A 27,925-nucleotide genomic window follows, 5' to 3' on the forward strand; every position below is an offset into this window, starting at 1 on the left:
AAGAAGGGGGCAAATAAAATACCTATGTGGAAACATGAAAACCCCTGGGTTTTTTTCTGCAAAACAGTAACAAGTGCTACAAAGTCAGCATTTCCAAGGCCTTTATTGTAAACAAGGTACTGATGTTGAGGTTTGGGATTTCATTAGTCTCCTAGCTGTGTCTAGAGCCATCAGAGTGGACTTTGGAATTAAGCAGCAGAGTCTGATTGACTCTAGTACTATAAAGGGGCATTTAGAATTATAATAAATTACATTTTAAGATATGAACATTAGTCTAAGGTGCCATGGGAAAGTGTGGTCCATGGAATGCAGAGGTAAGGAGTTACATTTCATTTTGAAAGGCTGTGATGCTAGGCATATGCAGATGCTTTGTCATCTCTTTAATACCTTAATGGAAAGGCAGTATTTCCCAGTTTTTATCTGTGCACGTGTATGACAAACGTGGGCTGGGAGAGACTTTACAGAAATAGCATGCTTCATGTGGTACCTAATATAAAATTAGTAACATACATGATTTGTTTTGATGCTTGCAGGGATTCTTCCTGACAGTGTCACCAGAAGCAGTATTAAAAGTGGCTGCTCAGGCTTCTGCCAACAACAAGATCTTCAGCTTGAATCTTTCTGCACCATTTATAAGCCAGTTCTACAAAGAGCCAATGATGAAGGTCATGCCTTACGTGGATGTTCTCTTTGGAAATGAAACGGTGAGTCTTGAGAGAGTGATGGAAGGATTTGTGTCTCTTGCACTTTGGGGTTTGTGTCTCAGAGCCTGCTTCCCCAGAACATAGCCTCTGGGTGGGCCTCAAGGTTGGATATCAGGGAGAATTTCTTCACTGAAAGGGTTGTCAAGAACGAACTGCCCAGGGAGGTGGTGGAGTCAGCATCCCTGGAGGTGTTCAAGAAAAGCCTGGACATGGCACTTAGTGCTGCAGATCCAGTGATGGGGTAATGGTCAGAGGTTAGACTTGATGATGTTGAAGGTCTTTTCCAACCTTAAGGATTCTGTAATTCATGGTCCTTCTTTTTTTATAGAGGGAATCTGACCACGTGAGGTGTCACTAGAAAGTTCAATCTGTGGTCACTGGACTGGGATATTTCAGTAGATGCCAAAGATGTCACTTGACCTGTTAGAGATTTACAACTTGCTCATTCTAGCAGGAAACACCCAACACATTGGTGCTTTGTAATAACTGTCCATGTGCATAATGTCCTCAGCCTGAGTTTAACTCTGCTGCAAGAAAACATATGAAGGGCTGCCACTGAGCTCCTGTAACTCGATTCCTTACCTATAGTGCTGCTATTAATAGCATTTTCTCTGATGAAGATGACTCTTTGGGGAGAAGTGGGAGGAGAAAACTAAGAAATAGAGAGTTGGTTTAAAAGGAAAGGTTCTCATTGATTTTATGGTGGATGGGCTAGCAGCCCATCAGAAGGCGGCTTATCTTTGCTGTGTAAGTTGGCAAACAGATTGCATGAAATTCTGCCTGGAAGTACATGTTAATAGACCAAATTAATTCCGATTTCCCTCATCATTTTTGATTTTTCTTCACTTTAGAAAGTGTTCTTAAATATTTATTAGTTTTCTCAACAGGAAAAGGTTGAAAAAAGCCTTGAAATATGTGACACACCTAAATGAAATGTGGGTTTGTCACTCAAGATAACTATAGGAGTACAGGAAAATGATGGAAAAGCAACTTACTCCTGTGAGTGGTTATTCCTGATTGTGACAAAGGGACTTGCACCCACACAAGTCAGTTTTTAAACTATTGTCCGCATGTCCACATAGGGGCTAACATTGTTATCCATACTTAAATAGCTTATAGATACAGATAGGACTGAAAAAAATTAAAATACTTCTTTTTAAAACAAGGGAAATTGCAGTGTTTTTAAATGCATGGGCTAAGGGAAACCCTTTTAACTAAGGTTAATTGTACAGAAAAAGTATTTTCCAGACATGTTCTTGCTATTTCCAGCTGTTCCCTTTGTACATCTTTCTTGATATAGTCCTCACAAAGATGGTTTTGAGTATTTTTATTAAATAGCACTGTAATCTCGACACAAAATCCTGTCAGACTTCACAGATTATGTAATACCAAATCTAGATAATTTTAGAGTAGAAGAATTTCACAGAAATTTCTGGGCTTAAAACTTGAGGGTCTTTTATATAAATATTGCTACACTGACCTATTAGGATAATTCAGATCTGAGTTGTTCATTAGGTGCTATTTTTCATAGGTTGTTGCTTTTTTTGCACTCGGGTATTATATAAGCAGTAGCCCATGATACAGGTGACACTCCCATTTCAGAAATTTTATTCAGACTAGGTTATTTTCCTCTGTCATTTCAGTTTGTTATGGTATTATTCACCTGCTGTCAAAAATATTGTGTAGTACTGTTGTGTTTGTTAAAGTTGAAAGACTCCCTGCATTTTCTGTATATAATTTGTGAAGCATTTTGGTGTGTTTCAGGATAAAAGATTATAACTCAAACTTTAGTGATCGTCCTTAAACTTGGCAGTACAATATATATAAATACTTCAGAGTTCCAGCCTCTCTGTTCCTTACACTAATCATGAAACCCTGGTCACTTTTTAGTCTCAGCTTCCGGCTGGCTATTGCTGCTTTGGAATTGTTGAAATGCTGCTTGCAGTGGTTTATTGTCTTGTCTTTCTGTGTGACTTGAAGCCGTGCCTTTGGCATGATGTACTTCTAGTTTTGAGTAGCTTCTGTGTCTTCTCATTGTCAGTAATTCTGCTCTCTGTGTATGGTTTTTGATAAAGAGTACTTGCAAAACTCAAAGCTCAGTCTGACATGTTCTGCCTTTGTAGCTTCCACCCTTGGTTTTGGTGCTTTTTCTTTCCTCCCATATGAATTTCAGCTACAAGCACATTCAGGATTTTTTTTGTGTCTGTGTATATCTTGATGGGCCGTGAACCAGTTCAGCTAGCCAACACCAAGTTTTTGTCCGTTTGGTGTGATTTCCTTTTGCTTTATGCTACATTTTCCATCAGTGTAAGTGCATAAGTTAAATAAGCAAGGCATACTAAGTTGTGTGGTTGTTACTTCATTAGTACAAACAATACTCTTAGACACAATTTTATTCTTCCCTATATTTATCTTCACATTATAGTCCAATAAAATTCTATTGTTAAGCACTGAGCTGTTTATTTTTTGAATAATATGAAAACATCCAAGTGCAGCAAAATTCCAAATTGCTACCATTCCTAAACTAAAAACAATTGGCAAAGTGATTTTAAATTACATCTTCTACTTAAAAATTTACATCTGAATGGAGATTGGTTATTTCAAGTTTCAGCCAGATGGTAATTAAAATGGGCAAGTTATAAACCTCTCAGAATAAATATTCTAGTTTTGAATGTAAATGGCAGCATACCCTTAACTGCAGTTTAGACACTGAATGCTGTAGTAACAGCTCAGTATATGTATCCATTTCAGTGTATTAACTCAGTGACCGCTGGTGTTTTGATAATTTATTTAAATCTCATTTATAATCTACCTAAACATCTTGTCTTGAATTTTTTGTATTTATTAACAGTACTTCATATAACAAATTTAGTACAGAACATTCAGAAAAGGAATAATTATTTGGTCATTGCAGTTAACCAAGTAGGGCCATTCTGCAGTCATTATCTAGCAATACATGACTGAAGAACTTGATTATTGTCATTGCTTTTAATTTTTATTAAATTAAGGTTTTTTTAATAGTGTCATTTTGCAAATGGTTCTTAGCAGTAATACCTTCCAAACTACCATAATCACTGGATAATTAACCTGCCAGGATTAAGCACACTCTACTTTGCCTCAGGATGCTTAACTCTCAAATAAGGTCAATTATCTCCTGATGATAACTGCTTTGTCACAAGTTGCTGCTTAATTCGGCTGTAAAAGCTCACCTTAGAATACATATTTTACAACTCAGAGTAACTTCCAGTAACAGGGTGGTCAAAAGAGTGAAAGCTTTGAAAACAAAACCTTTACACAGAGCTGTGGAAAGTTTCCTACACAGCAATTATTCTAGGCAAGTAAAGGAGACTAAATTTGTATGTATCACTTTCTCTTTTCCTGGTTTGGGCTAAATGGTGATGTATATTAAATACTTGACTCATCAAAGTCCGTAATGTACACAGGAACTTGAATTAAATTTTCAGTCACCCCAAAAGATGTGAGTTCAATGGCATCTCCTCAGGGAAGGAACTACCCTGGGGGAACAGTCTGTATATTTTTGCATGTGTACCTGGCTAGCAGTTTCTTCAGAATTTAAGGGACACTGCAAGGTTTTCACATGATTGATCTTCACATCTGGCACCAGTTCATGACTCAAAGGAATATTTATTGATATTGATGTGGTAAAGATCTTCTGGGTTCTCTTCCTATGTGTAGGCAGGGCATCACTGAAAAATTTTAGAATTTTGAATCTTTGGCATTATAGACACATTGAACTTTTCATCTGGTGCTTTACAACAAAAACAGTAAACCTATGATATAACTGGTGGTATTCAGTGTACAGCATCCATAGAGATTGAGGAGATTTTGTAGAAGAGAAATCGTGAAATTTTTTTGAAATACAAAATAATAAAGAAAACAAAGATAAAAATTGTTCTTTAAAAATTGATCCTCTTTGTCTCCAGTGTAAAGAGCTGTTACTTCTAAACACTCAGTCTCTGAACAAATTAATTACCGTATTATAAGCTGAAGTTTTGCAAAGACAGAGCATCTGTGAGCCCATTGGGAAATTGCTGCTCGTGTGACAGCAAATGTGCTGAAAAGAAAGCAGGTTGTGTGCAAGACTTGTACATTTTAAGAAGCAATGACAATAGCTTGAGTGGTGGTTCTAGAGTTAGAAACCCTGAGCTTTAAAGAGATAAATGCCTTTGGAATAAGATAGCAAATGGGCCTTGTCATCATTTCCTTTTCACAATTATACTGGAATGGTACATTGTGCCTCCTTTGTTTAAAATATTTTCAGTTGAGGTATCAAATACTGACAGAAAGATCCCTACAAATGTAGGTGGTTTGGACAGCAACCTTTAATACCCTTTTAAAGTCCTTATAAAGAAAAGTCTCTTGAATTACATGGAAAATTCTCTTCAATGGTGATGAAAAACAGTTAGTATAAAACTGAGGGGTTGGTGGGATTTTGGTGAGATTATGGTGAGATTAATGAACTCCTTATTTTGAACTTGCAGGTAGTCTGTAGTTTTGTCCTTGTTTTAGCTGAGGGAGGGAATGGAAATACTGGTAAGTTTTCTGGCATAAACTGTGTTCCACACACTGGGATTTACACCTAAATGGCAGTTTCCAAACAGATTTGTCTATTGCCTTGCTGTAAACTCTCACTTCACATAATTTGATATATTACATATTACGTGCAAGATATGACACTGAGAACAACCTTCGGTTCCACCTGCAAATTTCCTCTGCTGCATTATTACCTGGGATCAGATTGATCCCTGCAGGCTTAGGAATCTGCCCACAGCCCAGAAAAATCTTGAATGAGACATAATCACTTTTGTAAGATAAATGAACTTCATGGTGATTCTCTTCAAACTAGTGTGCATTCATAATGGCATAACTGAATTGATTTGAATTTACACAGTGAAATTCCTGCTGTTTCTAGACCCAGCACATAGCTTTCCACAACCACAAGAGTCCTTTTACACTGGTGAGTTGTCTGACTTTGAGGAAACAATTAAGAAGTAGGAGTCAGGAGAAAATCAGATGGCAGATGTAATTTGGTCTGGGGAAGAAGGGAAATACAGTTTGACTTTCAATAAATAATGAAAGAGAGACCAACATTTCAGTCTATTCTTCAGTATCAGATGGGGCTAAGAAGTGAGGAACATAGCAAAGAAAAATCATCCTCCTCCTTGCCTTAGGGCTGGTGTACGAATGAATCCAAGGCAGATTAGAATGAGCAGAGTAACAGAAAGTTAGTCTAAGACGGTTGATTTCGACTCAACAAATTATAGCTCTCACCGTATCAGTTTCTTTATGTCCTACCTCCTCCTAAGCTTCTTCTCAGCCTTCACCTTAAGCAGCCTAGGCCTAGCCTTCCACCAAACCCACCTAATCTCAGCCCTGCTATGTTTAGAGAGCATGATACAATCCATATACATTGCCCTAGCCATATGACCCATCCAAGTGCAATCATCAGCCTCCACCATTTTACCCATCCTCATACTAACATTCTCTGCCTGTGAAGCCGGTACAGGGCTGGCCCTACTATGCCATAAATATCACTAAGTTGATGTTTCTGTTTGAAGCATTTTCAACTAAGCATTTATAATTATTATTGAAAGGCAAATAATACATGTATTTCAAACAGAATATCTTGAAGAGGCTCATTTTAGTACCGCTGACTTGCATGTATGTTATGTAAAGAGCCCTTAAGAAACATTTTCTTCTTGTCTTACTGGACCTGGTCTGTATTGAGAGGTTATTTTCAGTCACTGGTTGTTGGCAAGCTATCATCCTTAAGAGTTCAGCCTTTACCTTCTACTCCTCTGTTCACTTGGAATTAAATTTTCAGAAACAGTAATCATCTTAAATGGCATTAAGTTGGGTGTTAGTGTTTTGCATTTCAGTTTATATACTGATATTTTCTTTTTTGTTGTGCTTTCAGTTCTCAGAAACTTGCCCCACAGGTGAGGGTAATTATCTTCAGTTCCTAGGCTGGGTGAGAGACTGAGGTTTGCACAGTTCCCCACAGGGAGTCTGTGCTTCAGTTAAAAATCGTAGTCAGATATTCTGACCCAGTTTATTAAATACACATGGGAAAAAATTTTGTAAGGAGACATCTCATCTTCCCTTCTATTTTAACAGGTAGAGGTTTTTAAGGTCAGCTGCTGCTGGTGTTTGCTTTTCCAAACTGCAGTAAACAGATAGTATTTCTTTTTATAAATCTTACACTTAAGATTTCTGCAAAGTCTTATTAAAAATTGTAGTTCTGAATGGAGGGAATTAAAAATTGTAATTCTGAATGGAGGAAAAATAAATACTATTTTTTTTATGTCTTTGTAGAATTTTGATGCCCTTTTCCTGTGATAGATGTTGTGTTTTCAATTATAGGACAGCTATGGTGTTGTAATATTGCTCCTTAATTCATAGAATTAACTTTCTCAGTAGTGGAATATCTAATAAATTGTGGCTATCTGAAAAATGAGAAGGTCTCTAGCACGAGGGAGGTTGATAATGTCAGTGGTGTGTTGTAAAGATGTGCTGTGGGAAGGATGCTGAAACAGCCCAAGGCTATTTCAGCTGCAGACACTGAATCTGCTGCTTCTTCTCTCCTCTTTTTTTTTCCCCCTCCCATGTGAACTGCAGTGGCTCTCTAAGATAAAATGCTTTTAAATCATTTCCCAACCTTGCAGCCGTTTTTGATAAAAGCCCTGTTATCTGAAATGATATGAATCACTGTGGAGTTAACCATACCTTTTACAACAACATATTTTGTTGTGATTCATTCTGTCTCAATTAATCATCTTATTTATCTATATTGTCTCAGCTGCTGCACTGAAATTCATGAGTAATAAGCAAGTAATTATTTTAGTATAGTTTACCTAGTACATCATGAATGAAAGGAAAATTGAGAGCCAAGTATTTAAATTTATATTTAGTGCTGCTTTCAGCTAATGTCTAGCTATTTAAGCAATTTAGGAAGCCTATCTCAAAAAATGTCTTTCTTGTTTCCTGTTATGGGAAACAAGCAGGTATTTAGAAGCAAAGCTTATACTTTCCAACAGACTTCATTTCTTAAAACTAAAAATATATTCTGGTAGTCTCTCAGAATGCTTAGGGATATTTATCCTTCCTTATGCTATGCAGTGTTGAGATACTTTTAAGACTGTGAATACTGGAGAACATGCAGCACAAGACAGAATGTCCTTTGAGAGAGGAAAGCAGATTCCACGGTTTTTCAGCAGCTTGTGTTTTACTGACAATGATTGATAACCCTTTTCACTTTGTAGCACTTCCCAGAGCATCTCATAACACTTCATAAACATTAAAGCTCAGAATAAACCAATAAGGTGGGTGTGTAGTCTTGACTGTTTTACAGGTGGACAATTGAAAGGTTATTTGCCCAAGGTCATACAGCAAGAGCAGAGCCAGGAACAAGCAAAATTGAATTCTAACTTTTTTCTTCAGTTAAGTGTCCTGAAATGTGTTCAGCTGCTGAATACATCTTGGACAAAACTCGCGGGTCTGGAGGAAAGAACCTGCAGAATCTGGCTTTCAGTTTTCACTATAATATTAACATATGTCTCTGAAAGCCTTTCAAAGGTAAACTACATATGCCTTTTAATACTCAGATCACTAGGGCAAAAATGTATAATATATAATATCTAATATATAATTTAAGAACTGCAAAAATAAGAGTATGAATAAAATTGAGTTATGCAGTTGATACAAACAAGAAGAAGAGAAGCTGAAATGTTCACAAATGCTTCATTAAGTCAGTGTAAATTCAGAACTTTTCAATTTCACAGAGATATTTGCAGATAACAATGCAGGTGAAAAATAGGTTACAATAAAGCTTTGTTTTCCAATCCAGCTAAGGTTAATTCAATGCCTCCACATTGCAAGCCCTGTTTGGGGCAGATACAGCCAGTTTCTGATTCAGCAGATGAGGTTATGCTAATGCCTCTTATGGCAACATGTGCTGGAGATTCTCCCCCTGTTATAGATAGTCCTTGCAGTGGATTGTAAGGCTGCAGTGCCATGTTATCCCCATGGATAGCATCTAAGGGTGAGCTGATGCAGGCCTCTCTCACCTGCCCTTATCACATGATGTCATCTGCCCCCTTTACTCAGATAAACAATTTTACATCCAGAGCAAGAGTGAGTTCTGTGGGCCAGACTGCTGTTAATCACTGAGCTGGTCCAGCTTTCTCAAACAACACAATCACTAGATCTGATTAGATGAGAGGATGATGCATGGTGGTACAAAGGACTTGGAAAGAGAAAACATGATAACCTCTCTGTTTCATCAGATATAAGCAGCCACTGCTGTTAGGGTCTCCTGGGCAATACAGCAAAGAAACAGTTATTGACTGACTTAAATGTTATTATGAATTGATAAGTTGTAAATTAGCTGTAAATGTTCTTGGACAGAGGTTTTTATATAAAATAGACAGTTTTTACCTAAAGAGCATGTATTGATGCTTCCTGTGCTTATAAATTCGAGTCTGAACAAAGGTTCTTGAAAGGAGAGAAAAGGGAAGGATAGTTGAGGAGACAGTAGTAGGTCCATGCTCATGTTCAGAATCTTGAGAACGTGGTTTGGGGGTTTTGGAATAGAATTGGCAATATCATTATTATGTTAACCTATTTTTCTGTACTATTGCATAGCACTATTTTTTCAAAACTGCAGTTTCAGCCTTGTTCTTTCTCTCATGTTATCTTTCTCTGTCAACACCTTCCTTCCCTCTGTTTATATAGCTCATAAAATATTTTTATTCCCTCAAGAGAGTTTTGCGTCTCATTATAAGTCTATTAGCTAGTTTCATTTTTCTGGCTTGCTTCAACCATGAGCAAAATTAGGCATTTGAACCCTCTCTTCTTTCCAATTAGCTATATAATCTTCTGTTACCAGGATTCCTTCTGTAGATTTTATAAGAATAAATTTAATCCACTGATGTTGCCTTAAGACTATTGAAAAGTTGCTATGTATAAGTAAATTAATGAAGAGAGATTTTTCCTTCATGTGCTGACATAAACACTGAGGGTATTTAGAATGGACATATGCTAAATGATTACTGATTAAAATCTGTATTTTTTTAATTGTAATTTAGAGTTTAGGCAATGATGTTAAATTGAAAACTAATTGTGCATATATTATGAAGCACATGCAATGGGGCATAAATATAGGTAAGGGTTGCAAAAATGTTTTGCTAATTTTAATTTTTTTTCAGAGTTTTCCTAAAAGCAGGAAATAAGCTTGGAAAAGAAATAGAAAAAGTATATTGGAGCATACCTAATATATTTAAAAGATAGATAAAAGCATCCATGGTTTTCCCAAAAGCATTAATTGATCTCTAAAACCTTGCCTTATTTATAAACTTAAGCCACCCTGTTTATAATAGCCTTTGGGTGATAATTTTGCAGCCACATCAAAGTCTATCCTTAAGCTGTATTATTAGGTTTAATGGTCATATTCTGACTTAAAAAAACATTTAAGTACTGACCTATCAGGGGAGAAATGTGGACAAGTTGCTTTGCTGTATAAGTTTTTTGTTCTAAGTTAACAGAAATTATCCCTCCTAGTCATTGCATTTGGGGTTTTTTTAGTTCTCCAGAGAAATGATCCATTAAACCTGTCCTTTAGGAAAACTACTGCTAATCCACATGTGAAAAGTAACATTGTCAAAATGTTCTTTAAGTCCTCAAACCCTCCTTTGACTCCTCATATTCTGTGTCCAAACCAGCAGCATCTGCAATCACATCAGGGAAACAAGCATCCACAGGTCAGTTTGCTTTCCCTGCTGAAGTGGTTTTCAGGTGCAGGAGCTTCCCTCTAAAGGACAGAATTGTAGCAATTTCATGACTGGGAGAGTAGAACTTTTGAAATACAGAAACCTGTCTGTTTGTTGGTTATGTTTCTAGTGGCGTAGAGGTGAATCCCCTGCTCTGAACTTGAAATTCTAGGAACAGTTGTGTCCACTGTCTTCAATTTATGTTATTTGAAGGCTATAATTTCACAAGTAGAAAGTTTCTTTCTACCCCCACAGCTAAGGAGAAGGACTTCCTCTCCACCCTTGCAAAGGAACTGGCCATCAGCATCTGCTTCTGGTCCCACCAGATGAGCTGGGCTGCAGCTCAGCCCCAGCTGGGCTGTGCTTTCAACAGGCAAAAACCTTTAGTATAGGAGAAACTCACCTGAAGGCAATGGCAAGGGGCTACACATTCCAGTGGAAGACCCTTAGGACCCCCAGGCAGCCTGTCCTTTGTGATACTTCTCAAGCTGTTTTGCTGTTGTCAAGGTATAGCCTCGCTATAAGCCATTTGAAGATGTCCCAAATATTTCTGGAGTTAGGAATTCCATTTTTCTGATGCTGGAAACTCATGGATCTCAATTCAAGGGAAATTCACTATCTTTTTTCAGAACTTGGGAAATTCTGCTTCTTCATCTTGCTATTATTGTCCTGTGAGTCTAAGCCAGTCTGCAGGCACCAATCAACAACGTTTCTGTTCATTTCTCTTTGTCTGTGGCTGCCCTTCTGTAGGATTCTGTTTTTGAGAATCTGAGAGGCCAAGCTATGGACAGTATTTTTGATCCCTGGCAGGTAAGAGACCTGGCAGAATTAGGTTCTCTTTAGGATCTCTTTTAATAAAGCATATTTCTGCTCCAGAATTCCTCTGAGAAACCAGGGCATGTTTAACTTGTCTGTCAGACTGTTGACCTCTCCAGGGTGTGCAACAGTTCTTTAAATAAAAAAAGAACTGGAATTTTCATGAAAAATTAAGTGGTAGCCATAAAATGTGTTGTTGTGGTAGTCCTGATTGCTCTGCAAGGAGGACCTCCCTGCAACTGGAAGAGTATCGGAATTTTCATGAAATCACAGGTATCCTTTACCATCAGTTTACCTGCTTTTTCTTAACTTCTTTTGAAACATGGATGGGCAGTCAGATGGTCTTAACACACAATATTTGCTGTACGTGTTATTTTGGAGCTGCTATGATTAACATGTCTTTTTCCTCTTGTTGGAATTTCTACTAGAGCAGGAGAAATACATCTGTGAGTGGTCTTGGACACATACCAGTTTCAGATAAATGGATCAGTCAATTTAAATTCTGCATATATAGTTGCCAAACACTATGCATTTGATTTGAACATCAAAGTAAATGCCAGATTTGGATGGAGCTGCATCTTGGTGGATGTGAATTACGATAATGAGTCAAACTACTGAATCTCACTGCTCAAAAAAGAACACTCATCATCTGGAACCAAATTCCTTTCTTCTAGAATCTAAAGTCATGAAAAGAGCTGAAGAAGTACATAGCCTTATGCTGCCAGCTGTAACCCATCTCTGAACAAGCATTACCTGAGAGGTGGGTGGGCTGGCTTAGGAGCATTCTAAAGTGTGGAATGGTGGGAGGTTGGACCCATTATTTAGACCCCATGAAAACCCTATATTTCAGGAGTCCATATTAGCTTTACTTGCAGATGAGTTTCTTTAATATTTCAAACAAGAGCTCTGAGTCCCAGGGTGAGTGGTGCCTGTATATATTTCAGGTGAAACAAGCTAAAATCAAGATCAAAGTTTTAAGTCTGCAAGGAAGTGACAACATAACCTATCCCAAAGTTATTTTTTCATTTATGGTAAAGATATCAAGCATTTTAGGAGAGGGTCTTCATTGTAACAGACTTTATTCGGGCCATAGGGATTCATTTTGTACCTCTTCCATTGGAGTTGGTTTTTTTAGGAACTTAAACATCAATTATCACTTTTTAACGATGCTTAACCTCTGCTACTCTTAAAAAGGTTTCTCTTTATTGTTACTTGAATTTGAAAAATGCATTGTGTAAAATACTGCAGCATAAATTAACAGAAGTTACCTACTTTGGAGGACATTTGCATTTATTCCCAGATTTAGTGGGAAGAGAGCAGGTAATAGATTATTGAACAGTGTTATTAGACCAGGATAATGCTTAAGTCAGGAGTGAGCTATACAGACATTCTGTCTCATGGCCCGTGTTGAAAGTAACAACTTTTAGAATTGTGTTTCATGCAATGAAACACAAAGCAAACCCCCTGATTTTTCTATTTTACAACCTTGTACATTCAATGATAATGTAATGATTTTGAGAGTTAGGTGGATGCAGAGAATTGGGTAGCTTATATAATATGTAGAAATGTTTCAAATTAATTGTTTAATTAGATTAGAAAAATATTTTCAGCACTACTGTTTTTTATTTGTTAGTAAGATCTTCTGCAATAAATCCTTGTTCAGGATCACAAGGAAGAAAAATTATTCTTCATGTAAATAAAATTCACAAAAGGAGATGTGAAATATAACCAATTTATCCTGAAAACTATTTGAGATTTAACTATTTTTGTCTATGCTAAGCTGCCCAAACCCTGTTACTAATTTAAATTGACATTGGAGCAAGTTGCAAGGCTTACCTTTTCATAACATTTCCTAATATATATCTATACTGTGCAAAACAGAGTAAGAGGCATGCCTTGTCCTGAGAAACTTACATTTTAAACAGAGATAAAGAAAATGAATAAAGAGAAGTAATGACCAGAGAGAGGTGAAATCTCATAACACTGATGATACACTTGTTCAGTGCCATTACAAAATGTAGCTAAGGTTTTTGCTCCATAATCTCATATATCAATTTTTAAAATAAATGCAGTGAATGGAGAAGAAAAAAAGTAATGATGGTCTGTGCTAAAGTTGGATATATAAGTCCCTTTATATGGTTTTTTTAGGAATTCTCTTATTCTCTTCCATGGTTTTTTTTTTTTGTTTGCTTTCAGTCTTAAATATCATGTAGAATTAAAGCAGTTCATGATCAGTTAAAATTTCAAATATTTAAGACAGCAGTTTTTAAGATTAACTGTTTTCCATTTACTGACTGTTACTTGGAACCAAAAGAATCTTGTATTTTTGTAAGCATAGTAAGCTGCACTGTTTTTCTTTAAACTTTAGGGTATGAATTATATTCCTATAATGACAGCTGCAGGGTGGAATGTTTTAACACACTGGAGTGAGATATATCTTGGACACATTCTTGGTACCTTAAGTTCAACATGCTCCATATGGTGCCACTGAGCCAGTGATTTTGAAGAAAACAGTTAAAGACTGCTGAAACAGCGTAAAATACAAATTAGTCTTTGCTATATAAGTAAAAAAATTCACTGTCAATCTTTTCAGCTTCCTGCATGAATACTTCCAGCAACTTTCAGTAGTAGTCCCCATGTTTTAAAACAACTGTTGAATTCTAGCAGAACAGAGTGAAAGCTTGTGGGCTAAGAATACATTAACTGAATTATGCCTAACTCTTATGCAGGGGAGCAAAGGGAAAGGAGACTGGGCTTCCCTGCATTTCCACATTAGTTTTTAATGTGACAGCAGGGTTTGTGTGATGCAAGATCTGTGAGAAGTAGCTGGCTCTTTGTTGAGCTGGTCCTCTGTCAGCACAAGAGCATCATGAAGGAGCTGTGTGTTGGGGAGGTGTCTCAGTCCTACTGTTGACTGTACTAATGATACAGTATGCTGTAGTAAAACTGCAGAATAACTGTATTTGCTACTAAGTGTTTTAGTGTTTGCAGAAGTAAATTAGCTGGGAATTACGTTTTCAGAACATTGGACTTTTTTCATTTGTGTTTTCATTTGTAGTATCAAGACCAGCAGGAGTTAATGTATGAGTAACTTGCTTGTCTACCTTTTACCTTAGTTTAGTTGATTTTTTTCAATATCAGCCTAACCTGGGTTTTCTGAATTTATACTCAAGCTGTGGATTGCAAAATTCTTACAGCATACTTGCAGTTCTTAATACTGAAGTTATCAGTTTATACACTGATTTTTACTGATATTGACTTGATGTAAATTTTTATCCCGGATTACTATTATTATTGTCCTTACTATTATTAATTATTAATAGTAGTTTTGTTGTTTTTATCATTATCATCATTATCATTATGGCTTTTTAAAAGCAACATACATGAACTCCAAAGAAAAGACCAAGGATTACACAACAATGCAAAAATTCTATTGTTCTCAAGTGGTACCAACTTTAAATTGTTTTGTATTGGTGTTGACTCATAAGAACAGATTTCCAAATGTAAGCATGAGACAAACAGCCACAGAGCACCAACCTGTCAACCTGTACTTGGGTACCTTCTGGATCAGCAAAACAGCACATTGAAGTGAGAGCACCACTGGTGAATGAAGCCTCTGAGGGGGTGATTTGCAGTTATATTAGTGTGAAGTTGCGCATTGCAGCCTGAGTTGATCTAAGAATTTACTGCTGGAGAATATGGAGATCTTGCTCCCTGTTGTCCCTTTCCAGACTTGTAGTTTCTGTCTCAGATTCCCTCTGTAGCTAAGGCAGCAGAGACATGGGCAATATTTTTAAGAAAAGAGGATGTGGCCGCATGATTTTCTTGATTAGGGATGTAGTTAATTAGAGATAGTCCATCTAAAAGTAAGAAACCAAAAAACAGTCCTTGAGCTTCTTTCCCAAAGATAAATTGTTACAGTCTAAAGAATCTTGAGGCAAGGACTGATAACTACCATTTCAGTGATCCCATGTTAGAGCTGCCTGCACTGTTTTAGTCCTTCTAGATATAATTAGGTAAAGTCATTGTGAATAGTTTGTGTACAAATTTCCATCTTTGAATATAGCCTGAATGTCAAATTTCAAATGATAATTATTTATGATATTTGGTTAACCCTTTGGGATACAGCCAGTGGGTATCTATGGTAAAGGACCTCATTGTCAAAGGATTCATAAATTAAGTTCTTGTACACTCAGAAAATGCATTGAAAGCATGTAAGGTTATGATACACTATATGTCACAGCAAACAAAGGTCAAATATCTGCTTTAAGTGAAAAACAGGATTAAATGTTGGCATTAGACAGATGACCAGAACATCAGTGATGCATTAAAGTGGATACTTTCTCATCATACATAAAATGAGCACCTTTTCTCTTTTTTCTTGCAGCAGCAGGATTCTCTTGTTTAAAAAGGTGTCTGTTGATGTTTGTCCAGTCACTGGGCATATGTTGGTATATATTCTGTAAAAGACTCATTCAGCTGTACTTCCCCATCACTGATAGCTGGCTGGGCCTTCCAGTCTCCATGGCCATCCTAATCCATTTGATATGATGATATAATGCAGCTGTCACAGAACACTGTTCTCTTTGTTTCTGAAGTGTAAAACTTCCAAACCATACATGTAATGTAAGCCAAGGAGATGATCCCAAGGGATCCACTTGACCTATCAGTGCCTGCCTTCATTCTGTGCCATGGGCAGACCAGCAGAGTTACAGTCCTGCTCTAAATTGGAAGACAACTGTGCTTCCTTTCCCTGAGTATCAGTTCATTGTCACTGTGAATGAGAAGCTTGGGTTAAGCTCCGTGTTAAGCTTGTGCTTTGCTGCTCCAAAACAAGTTTGTGTATGAAAAACATAACAGTGGTGTTATATTGCTCTGCTGGGACAAAAGGGGGACCAAACCCTTTTTCTGCACATTGGTACTGTTTGCTGAAGGAGGCAGGGTGCAGCCTGTCTTTTGCATTCCACATCCCAGCCATTGAGGAGAGGAGGAAATAAAGAATAAGGGAAAGACTTATGAAGATCCAGTGGAGCTCTCTGCCTGGAAATGGCTTTGTACTTCTCAGTGATGGAGAAATTGCCTTAGCATTTTATACCCACAACAGCTCAGTTGTGCCCGAGTACAAACCTGGAAGTGGTTTTCTTTATTCAGGCCAGAAGCCTGTTCATACTTTGCTACTTACGGGCCAATAAATTACTTCTTCAGAAAGTTCCTATTTTGATAAATTGATGTGCTTGTGTGTTTGCACTATATTATGTACGAGGAGCCTTGTCATCTTATTGAAATTATAGGACATTGAGAGATACCAAGTATTTATGGCTAGATTTAATGATTTTAAAGGAAGGAAATTATTGCAGCCCCAGGGCAACAGTAACTTATATAGTGACAACTTATACATGTTTTATGTACCTACTTACTTCAGTGTTTACTACAAAAGTACAGTTACCATAGCAATGACCATGTCAGCAGACTTCTTTGCTAGTTCTGAAATGCAAAATACCCAAATGCCACCTGAACTGTGAATATTCTCTGCACAAGTATTGAAGGCAGAAGTTGAGTGTCACACACTTTTCTAAACAAACAGCAACACACTGATTTACAGAATGTTTTATGTTGCAAATGGATGTTGGGTTGTTAGCATCCCTAGTACTGTAAATTCTTTGCCACTAAGCTGCAAGAAAAGCTTCCCTGGCTCCTATCAGAAGAGACTCCACTAGTATATACTTAACCTGTAGTCTTCTGTGGAATGTTGGTACTTACCTGCAGTGTTTCAAGAAAATAATGTGTACTATTCAGGAAGACACTTTATCTGATTTTAAGTGTTAACTAAATAAAACTATCGTTTGGATATTTACAGGTTGTTAGTATTATATAGAATAGCATCACAGAAAGTGGTGTGATTTCTACCTGCTGCTTCTTTTATTTCAGAAATGGCAAATTTATGAAGAATTTAGGTTGCAACTTCTAAACCTTGGCATGCAGCTCACTAAGCAGTAGAATTGAGAAGCCAGGTAGCAGATTTCCCAAGTCAGCATTAACCACTGGGCAGTAGAGCATTACCTCAGTATGACTTGTGGGCAAGTAAAAGGTGAAAACTCTTACCACACATGCAGACCACTCCTTTTCATAGCTAGATTTTCCCGTGTGTAGGCAGTGTGAGTTAAGTCTGGATACTTGAAGAAAAGCAGTTTGCAGGACTGCAGGCTTAATCTGCCATATCAGTCATTCTCCTTTAATAGAGACTGGTCTACTAGGAAACATTAATCTGAACTGAGAGAGCACATCATTCTAAGCACAACAGCTTTAACTCAGATTTTGTATTGGGTCCACTTGTGGGCAAGCTTATGCTGGAACTGAAGTGGGATTTTTTTTCTTGTTTAACTGAGGAGAAGCACGGCACATGAATTACTGAGCAAACATGTCATTGCTTGGAACCAGCCCTTAGCAATTCCATGTGAAAATATGAAAGTAAAATTGATCTACATTCATGTAATGGTTGATCTTTTCTTCCTTGCATTGTGTAGTGTCAGAATTCTCACAAAGAAAGAATCTCACTTTGCTGGATAGGGATGTGGACATGGTGCTGTTAGGTATTACATTTATCTGTAAGAGTTTTAGAGAAGAGTAAGGAAATCACTTTAGTTAGGAAGTTTGCTCCAACCTCTCTAAGTCCTGGAAGTGAACATGTGGACCAGGTGGTTCAGATTCCAGCTTTATATAGCAGTGCTGTTGTTTAGACTCTTTAACCTGATCAGAGGACTCCAAAGGAAAATGAAGTCTTAAGTTAGAAAGAAGTAAGGAAGCTTTTTTACACAGCTTCAGTGTTGACTGGGAATTGTGTAAAAGGATCCAAAAAAGCCTCTTTCATGGTTTTGTAATTCTTAACCATTAAGAAGTAATTTTAGCTACTTCAGTTTTTGTTTGGATTCTTTCAGTTCTCCTATGTTTCTTTCTCAGAAAAAAACCCCCAGTGTTTTTATATTTATCTAGGCAGCAAGTGGAATTTACAACTAATCCTTGAAGTGCATAGGTGTACTCTTCAACCAATGACACTTGAACTGAGCCAGGACAGGCAACCTGCAAAACTAGATGATTCAATGTGCTGGTGCTTCAAAAATACCTTCAGCTGTGTGACTGTGCATGAATTACCAGCTCAGCCTGGTAGCTCAGGCAGTTCTGAGACCTCTGTGATGCTCCACTGCCTGCTACAAACATGGCCAGAGACTCACAGTGTGCCTGATCCTTGCCGAGCCATCCAGCCACTAATTTCCCAGCTAGCCTTTGGCAGTGACCTGTCCATGGGGAAGGAAAGATCTGGCAAATCAATGGACTGTGACCACCCAGCTTTACACTGATGGGCAGGTGTGGGGGGAACTCTGTCCAGAGAGCCCCTCATCCCTGCAGCTGATGGACTGTGTGATGGATTAGGTCACTCTGTCTATGTCACCTCTTTTACCACACACTGCTTTCATAGTCAGAGGTGTGTTTGTTCCAGCTGTGATGTTAAAAAGTGTAACTGTGTTTACATCTACAGGGAGGATATGGCCAGAGCATTATTTATCATTACTGCCAAATACACTCAGTACAGACTGAAGCACATGCATCTTGTGTATGGTTGAAATGTAACATACACTCATTGTTGTTGACACTGCAATAGGCTTAGGAATAAATCTGCTTTGTTTTCTGGGTGAAGGCTTTCTTTCTCCTGCTAAAATCTGATATCCAGTTCTTGTTCTGTAGCTAGTCAAGTATTGTATTTCTTCTTGGTTCTCTTGCTGGTGCAGCCACCTGGTGTGGGGTGGATTCCATGTGTGTGATGCTCACACACATGCTGCTCTGCTGCCAGGAGCAGAAGACCTAATCTTTTGTGACATGAAAAGAAACTTGCTGGTACAGTACATTACTAAATGCTACAGCCTGAATTCATGAAATGGGAACACCGCAGGGGAATCTGGCAAGGAAGATGTGTTTATGTAACTGAATTGAGTGTTGCAACTGCCATCACTTAGTTCCCTTGGCTGCAGTGAGCGAGTTGTGAGAGAAAAACAATCCAAACAGAGATCTTCAGATGCTAAGGGCAGCTCTAATTACATACAAATAATTAATAAAAATGAAGTGCAATATTGTCAGAAAATACAGATACCATTAATTTTCTTCCATGATCGTGTGTACCAAGATTTTTGGTAGGGACAGAAACACTCAGGCTTTTGCACTTTTATTTGAAGTATATATTGTTTGAGTGTCTTCAGCACATTCTGATATCCCAGAGAGATTCATGACGCAAGAGTAATTGCACATAACATAAACAAGATCTGCATTAGTTGGCTCTTTTACTCAGAATCCTTTTCCAAGTCCAGATGTGTGATGTGTAAATGTTAGGAGAACAGAGTCCTTATGAAGTAGCTTTATCAAATGCAACTAGTCTTCCAGCAAAATGGAGAAAATATAAATTAGCACTCAAGACCTTGGTCAAATCTGGTGCATAAAATTTTACGGTTGTATTTACGTTCCATATGTGCTTTGGACAAGTGCCATGTTTGTAAAGAACTGCTTCAATATTATTTTTTTTAAGTGACACTTTTAGCACAGTATCCTCTGCAAACTGTTCACTGCTTGCCATGTAAGCCATCCAGGCTCCAAATAAACTGTTCATTTTCATGGTCTAAACCTGAGATCAAAATGCCTTTTTAGAGCATGGTGATTTTCAAAACATGGCATGGTAGATATCATATGTGGCTTCTTTAAGCACTGTTCAGAAGAGTTGATTAACGTGACTGAAAGAGGAGCATGCATGATATAAAAATCTGACAAGAGGCAAGGAATTAGGAAGCTGTAGTGTACATGTTTGCTAGGGCTGAATATCTGTTCTGACTTGTTTATAACATAATTAGATTTTAGTACATTATGTGAGCACTACGTTCCTTGTAGCTCATTAGAAAAGAAAATAAACCTCAAACCAAGGAGATTCTACAAAATTGTGCCACTTTTCAGAGGCCCCAGCCTATTTTTTCTTCATTTCCCTAAATCCATAAATAACTGTCTTTAAAAGAAAAAAAAAAACTCCAATGCAGCATCTGCTGTGCTGTTATTGCCACTACTTCTGTTCTGAGAGTATAGCACTACTGCTTTAGAATGTTCTCATTCACTTGTTATCTGGTATTTGGCCAAAAAATTTATTAACAATGTAAGAGAAAGAAGTAAATTTCTAGAGCCCAAATCAGAATGCCGTCTGAACAAAAGAACAGCACTGAGCTGACCCTACAGCTCTTTTCAAATTTTGCATAAAATGGAAGAGACACAGCATCTTGGAAAAAAATCACAGGAATCCTTTGTGTTGGAAAGTGTGAGTCAAACTAAATAGCTTGAAATAACTTCTGTTATATTTAAGCACAAATGTAATGCTAGAGGCAGAGGAAAAAATAGATTATTTGTACTTTGAAACACTCAGAGGTGTGAGAAATCTGCAGTGAAGGGCTTGAGCAAGTACATAGCTAAAAATAACCTGTCCAAAACTGAATTACTACTGCTATTACTATGACTACTAATTTCAGCTTCAGAATAATTTGTAGTCTTCCACTTGTCATGTGTAAAATAAGAAAGGTATCAGGTGCAATTGCAGGTTCATTTGCTTACATCTACTAAGCATATAGAACTGGTTAACAAATATATAAATGTATACTAAAATTTAATGTCAATCTGTTATCTCAGTAATTAAAAATAGTTGGGAGACAAATCCTAAAACAAATGTAGCATTTTGAAGTAATAGAATTAGAGGTGAAATGGTAGCTGTTCTGAAATGTAGCTGAGGCATAAAAAAATTTTTCCTTGAGTCTGGAAGTATGTGGAGAATGCACATATGGTGGAATCAGAAATGGTAATTTTTTGTATCATTCTGTACCAAGTTTATAGGACTTTATTGTTTGAAAACTAGTATAGATTTTTATGATCCTTTAGAATATACAATTGGTGCCACTAGGATGGTGTCCTTGCTTAACAGAGATTTAGAGAACTGTTCTTGTAAAAATAGCACAGTTGAAACTCAGAATTTTTTTATTCAGATGTTGACCAAATCTTTCATTTCTCTGTGTGGACTGAGTCCAAATTTTATTTTTCAGCTTGGCTTTAAAAGTTAATCTATATGAGTTTATGAACACAGCAAATTGTACAACAACTTCAGTCAGTATGCTGAAAGACAAATATATTTATAATTTAGTATTTTATAACTAGTGAATATATGAAATGATATCTTGAAGGGGCCACAGATAATAAGTCATTGCAACTATATTAACAAGGTAAAATAACTTCATAGTGGCAAAAATATCTATCAGTACTAATTAACATGAATTATGCTATAACCAGTGTATCTCAAATCATAGCTGTAGGTCTTCATAACCTTCCAGTGCTCAGAAAAGGTGAGGGTGCCAATAAATTGTTATATTTTACTGGGTGGGATTCCATTGCAGACACCTTGTTTTTCCCTAGCTGGAGGTCTAGTGAATATAATTGCTTATGAAAACCACTAATTTAACGAGGAAGGGCTTGGAAAATGAGTGCATATGGAAAACTGAAACATAGGAAGTTTTAGATAGGGAGATCAGATTTGTTTTGTCACGATCTATCGATGCATTTGTAAAAGTATGTGTATGTATATGTATGTGTGTACATGAAGTTGGTTTAACAGGGAAGACAAATACCCAGCAGGCAAAGCCTGTGAATTCAGTATATCAGTATTACTGCTGCATACCCATGCATCTTGGGGCAAATGGTCACACTGAAAGAAAGGGATCTGCATACAGTTATCCATGGAGTAATGCATTGCTAAACTATGCACTTCTGACAAGTAAGTTGTTTTCATAATTATGTTGTTATGTATTAGGTGAAAGATTACTGATCTTCAGTGCAGGAATATAATTTTCCATAATCACAATATCTGTTTTTTTCCTATAGGAATTTGTGCATACTTATACACTTTTTTATTATTTCATTATTTTTACCTCTTACTTTTTGTAATTTTCTTCTTTTTCCTTTTTTCTTAAGTGTGACGTCTTAAAAGTAAAATGGAATGCTCAGTATGCTTGTAGTTTCATTTGTCATAGGAATTCTGAACCCCGCTTCTTCAAGAAAAATCACAGTATAATATCAAATTTCAAATACCTTGACAGAGGGAAGAAATGGCCTGATGGGAATCTCATGAAGTTCAGCAAATGGAAATGGAAGGTCCTCTTACCTAGAGAGGAATGTTAGTCCCAGGACAGGCTGGGAACTACTTGGGTAGGAAGCAGCTTTGCAAAAGAGGACCTCAGAATACTGGAGTGGTGCCACCAAAGGGCGACAAAGATAAGTGAGGGTTGGAGCATCTGTTGTATGAGGAGGGGAGAGTGAGGGCGTGAAGAAGAGGAGGTCAGGGAGATGTTATCAAGGCACACTAGCAAGAGGTAGTAAATAAAATGGAAGCAGGCTCTTTGCAGCGGTGGGAGGTGACACAAAGAGAGACAACAGGCACACATCCAGCTACTGGAGATTTGATTTAAGCATAAGAAAAAAGCTCTGCTCTGATGGTGGTCAAGTGTTGAAACAGGTTTTCCAGAAAGGCTGTGGAGACTCCATCCTTGGAAATATTCAGAACTGAGGGGTCCTGGGCAGCCTGCTTTAGCTGACCCTGCTTGAGGAGTGGAGTTGGACTCTGTAGATGATGTGCAGAGGCCCCTCCCAAACTTAACCACTGCATGTCTTTTTAATACCATTTTAAAATATGTTGGAATCATATCCCTTTCATTTCATTATTTGACTATTCTTTTGATCTCTGATCTGTTTGAGCCTGTGTCAAGTTCCGAATGGCTTCTAATAGAAAAATAAACTTTACCAAACTCCCTCATCCATAAATACTTAATGGTCAAAAGCAGTTAAATTCTAACTATGGATTTTTAAAAAATTGATCCAAGAAATTCGCAACTTGTCCAAGATGATAAATAGTGCCCTAGTCACATCTGGAATTAGAACTTGTGTTCACTCAGTGATCTAACTGTGGTCAGATTGAAATGTTGTTTTTCTGTGCAATGACCATGTTGTGAGAGAGCACTGCTGGTACAGACTGAGAGCTAGGTTTTTCCTTCCATAAAGTAGCTACAGTTAGCTAAAACTGAAAATTTCAGAAAACAAAATTGATCTTGAGTATTTGTATCTTGAATACAGATAAATGCATCATTGAATTTGCATTAAACAGCATGAGAAACTCCAGTAAGAATCCTTAAGTCACCTGGGTTTGAAATTCATTGAAAGGGTAAAATACGTAATTTGAAGATCAATTTAAAAGATTTTGTTATTGCTGAAGATTGCAGTGAGTAACTTTATTTTTTGCCAGAGTTAGCCAGCAAAGCAAGCCCAGCACATGAAGAGTGTGACACAATGATTGCTTTTTACAGAGTTCCCAATGCCACCGCCTCAGTTATAATTCTAAATGGCTGTGCATGACATCACACTAAACAAAGTATATCAAACAACTCAATTTCACTGCTAAAAATACATTAACCTTTTACCAGGACTAGAGAGAATCCTGCTAGATCCTAGCACTTTTAGCAGAGTGTCTGATTATTCTCTTCATCTGAAATTGCTAGATGAAAATGTCTAGTCTGATTTCAGGCTAGTTTAAGTGGTTGCAATCACAGAAGGCCTCATTGAAAATGATGCAAGCTTTTATTTCTGTTTGTCACCCTCCAGCCAGGAAGGTGCACTGGGAGCATTCAGTGAGCAGTATTAAGGATTTCAGAAGACCCCACACATCTTCTATTTTTATATAAATAAAACTCTTACCTTCTAGCTATTAATATTTTTTCCTTTTTTTTTATGTTCTGATTTATTGATATTTAAGGAAGGGGTGTCTTTTCTCCTTCTTTACCACTTCTGATGATGATGCATTTATTTTTAAGGTAGAAACAGACATACTTGTATAGAGAAATGGTGTAAACAACTATTGTTCACTAATTTGATGCTTGTAATGTGTGAGGAGAGAGACACATACAGGGTCATAAGAAGTTCAGTTCTTTAGGTAAGGATGTAAGATAGAGATGTAAGTGATAGCGCTTTATCCATCATAAAATTTCAAAATGGCTCAGAGGCACATCCCTGCTGCAGCCGTTGCAGACCTTGTAATGGCATTAAGCTCTGACTCAGGGTGATTCTTTCCACAGAAGATTCTGGCAGGAACTATAGTTCTGGTAGTAACCTGAATAGGAGGATAAATAGTTTGAATATTAATGAATTGTACGTGATGCAAACACTCCAGGGTGAACCCAGGCAGGACAGGAAATATGTTTCTTTCTCAATTCTTTTCACACTAGGCTTTTTGAGACAAAACCGTCTGGTACTCTGCCAGAACCCCCTCTGAACGCTACAACTTTAACCCCATATGGTATTTATACTTATTCTGATTATTCACTTGAACTGATTCTTATTATTTTATATTTTCAGCTGCTGGGTGAAGGCAGTGTACATATATTTGCCAGTGTCTTTAGTATTTCTGGAGTAAGCTGAAATGTTTTTTTAGGATATGATATGAATTCTCACTATCTATCCTTCATGGAAAAAAATAAAATTGGTGTCTAGTACTGCTCATAAGAAAAAGAAAGTGGGGTAAAAAAACCCTCAGTTTTCCTTTATGATAATCTGCCCATCCAATTGGTGCCAACTGTGTTTTTTCCAGTAATGTCCAGGGAGGGGTAGATACTTGCTGGTTCTCAGTGTTGATTCTCAAGCTGTGTGCGGGGTCTGTCCATTCTCTGATCATTTTCACTGATCTTCTCTGAAACATGAACAGATTTACACTACTGACTGAAACAAGGGTTAGGCCTTTGTGTTGTCAAACAAAAATAACACTGAAGCATTACATCCGTGTAGCACATCCCCACGTGTATCGCAAAGTTTATCAACTGTAGCAGAATTTCACCGTGTGTTTCAGAAAATATCCTGTGTGGTTCTTTTGTCTTCTGTTCTCAAACTCTTTTTATTGACCCATATTAAAGCAGCTATCTCTGAGGAAAAGAAAAAAATGAAAAGCGTGAAATTACATTTACCTTTGAGCCCTTAATGCCTTTATAAATGGCCATTTTTTAATAAAGGCATATGAGCTTGTATTGCCTTTACACAATGAAATGTATTAATAGTTGACCTTAAATGCCTGTCTAAATCCAACTACAATGACATTACTGGCTGGATAGAACTATCTACAGTGTTTTGAGTAACCACTGATAGCTCTTTAGCACTGATTGAAGATGAACACGTGTATCTTACCACTAACTACAATAAATGTACTGTTGGCACTAAAGGTTAGTGATCTAGCTGGAACTGTGTCCTGTAGACTTTTCATCCATTCATTTTAAGTAGCAGAATAATAGCAGCCGCTTGTTGAAATCATGTTTTCAACTGATCAGCAGCGTCTTTAGTGGAATCCACCTCTAATTCCTTGGGGAGGTCATGATTATTGTTACCACAGCTTTGACATCACCCCTATTTGCATCGCATGAAAGTACTTGTAGTTCTTGTATGCTGTTAATTCACCATGTTAAGAACTGTGGATTTGCTGTGATATCTCTCTGTGTGTATATATATATTCATCTATTACTTTTCCAGAATTGGGACAGGGAATAAAATCATATTTACCTTAGTTTGGCTTTGTGAATCATATACAGGAAAAGGTGGTATAAAGACAGATCATAGTGCTGCATGTTCATGGGCTGCATTAAATACCTGATGATTTAGAACACCCCACAAACTCTGCTGTGAAGTTAGTGAATGTATTTACAACATCTTTGTTATAATTCAAAGGCAGCAATTGGAAATCCATTGTCCTCTCTGTGCCTTAAGTCCCATTTCCAGGGTCATATTTAGTATAAACTGGCCTGGAGCTGGAAGAGTAAAAAACATGGCATGGCACAGCTCACTAGGTCTCTTTTCTTAAAAACTAGTTGTCTCCTGCACTGTGACAAGTTTTTAGGAAGGAAATACCAAAAGGAGGGCACATGTTAATTCATTCTTCATTGCTTATCTTCCAAGAAAATAAGAAGGGAGATTTTAACAAAAGAGAGTATCCTTTTTTTGACTCATACTCAGATTTACAGGGCACAACAGATGCCACTGAAAACAGAGGTTCTCAGTACCTATGACATATATTCAAAAAGGGTATAGCTCTAAAAACACAGAATTGTATAAGAAACCTCTTTGTTAGGGACTGGGGAAGATGGTGGAAGGGACAGACAGATAGAAGGACAAATGTGCCTACTTAAGGGAAGGCGAACTACAAGTCTTAGCAATTCCATTGCAATAAAGACTCACGTCTATAGCGCAGAGAGACAAATAATACATGATTTTTTTGTTTGTTTGTTTTGTTTGGTTTTGGTTTTTTGTTTTACAAGTCTACTGTTTTTTAGGAAATCATGTATAAAAATGTCTGTTTCAGAAATATGAATCTTCAGCATCTACCTCTAAGACAGGAGATTATCAGATAATCTAAGCCAACCTTGATAATTTGAATCTGTCTTCTACAGAATGAAGTTGTGGATATCAGTGGGCATCACTCCTACAAAAATCTTCCCTATATCTTGATTTGTTTATTTCAGTTGTCAGCCATTCCTTTTAGATAACAGGGTTTTTATGTTAGAGTTGTGAAAGTAACTTTGTTGCCACAAACAGTGCAATGTAGGAAAGCAAGGGAGGATACAAAGAACACAACTTTACACCCGGACTGGAGATGAACTCAGGAGTGGGATGAATGGTAATAAATGATTATACTGAAAAAAAGGGAATTACCTGAGCGAGAAAATCATAGCATTCAGTGTGTTCAAGGAAACAATGTAAATAGAAGACTAACAATCCCTACTTCTGAAATGTGAAAAAGGAAGAAAATGTTTAAGAGTAATTTTGAGAAGATTTTAGCAGTCTAGAAAGGCTTATAAGGTACAGTGTTGGAAGTACTATTCAAATTACAATCAAACATGGTTGTTACCAGTAGGAATTGTCCCATCAAACACAGACACAAAGTATATGGTCCTCATGGTCATTTATTATTTCCCATTGAATGAGTTTGCTTTTTTATTTCTTTTTGTTGTTGTGCACTCTGCTCTGCTCTGGGCTGCAGGGAGCTTCCTCTGCAGTTCCACATGGCCTGTGTGAGTGCAGGCTTGAGGCTGCATTGATTGACGGGCTGTGCTGAGCCCTCTATGTCACAGACTGGCTGTGCAGAGAAAAGAGGATGGTATTCCTGGAAATGTGAATTGGGTACATTTTGGGCAAGTCAGGAAGTTCACAGTTAATGAAGTAGGAACTCCCTCAAAACCTGTCAGTAATCTCCCAATTAAAAACAGTAAATCCAGAGGGTAATGCTGGAATATGGGAGTTGAGGTTATTCTGTGAGATATTTTCCCTACCAAGAAGGATGGCAGGGGAGGGATTATCTTCAGCATTCCCTGCATTTGCTTTTTTGTGCAATTATGGGAAATGCATTCAGTGTGCAAGGGTATCATTGCTGTCCTGCTGTTTTATCATTTCTTTATGAGATAATGTTGATTTCGGCAATGAAATGCAAATTTAGTTTTCAGTGCTCCTTTTTTTTCCATACAAAGGTTA

At 37.3% G+C, this 27,925-nt stretch overlaps 1 protein-coding gene across 1 annotated transcript in view; it reads left to right on the forward strand.

Moving 5' to 3' along the window:
• ADK (adenosine kinase) overlaps positions 1-27,925 on the forward strand; it is a 269,341-nt gene that overhangs the window by 191,117 nt on the left and 50,299 nt on the right. The window contains exon 8 of the mRNA XM_031061789.1: positions 534-704. Within this exon, the coding sequence (XP_030917649.1) occupies positions 534-704 (171 nt within the window). The remainder of the gene's footprint in view (positions 1-533; positions 705-27,925) is intronic.

The sequence above is a fragment of the Geospiza fortis genome, unplaced genomic scaffold (genome assembly GCF_000277835.1).
Source record: "Geospiza fortis unplaced genomic scaffold, GeoFor_1.0 scaffold130, whole genome shotgun sequence".
NCBI classification, from domain to species: Eukaryota; Metazoa; Chordata; class Aves; order Passeriformes; family Thraupidae; genus Geospiza; species Geospiza fortis.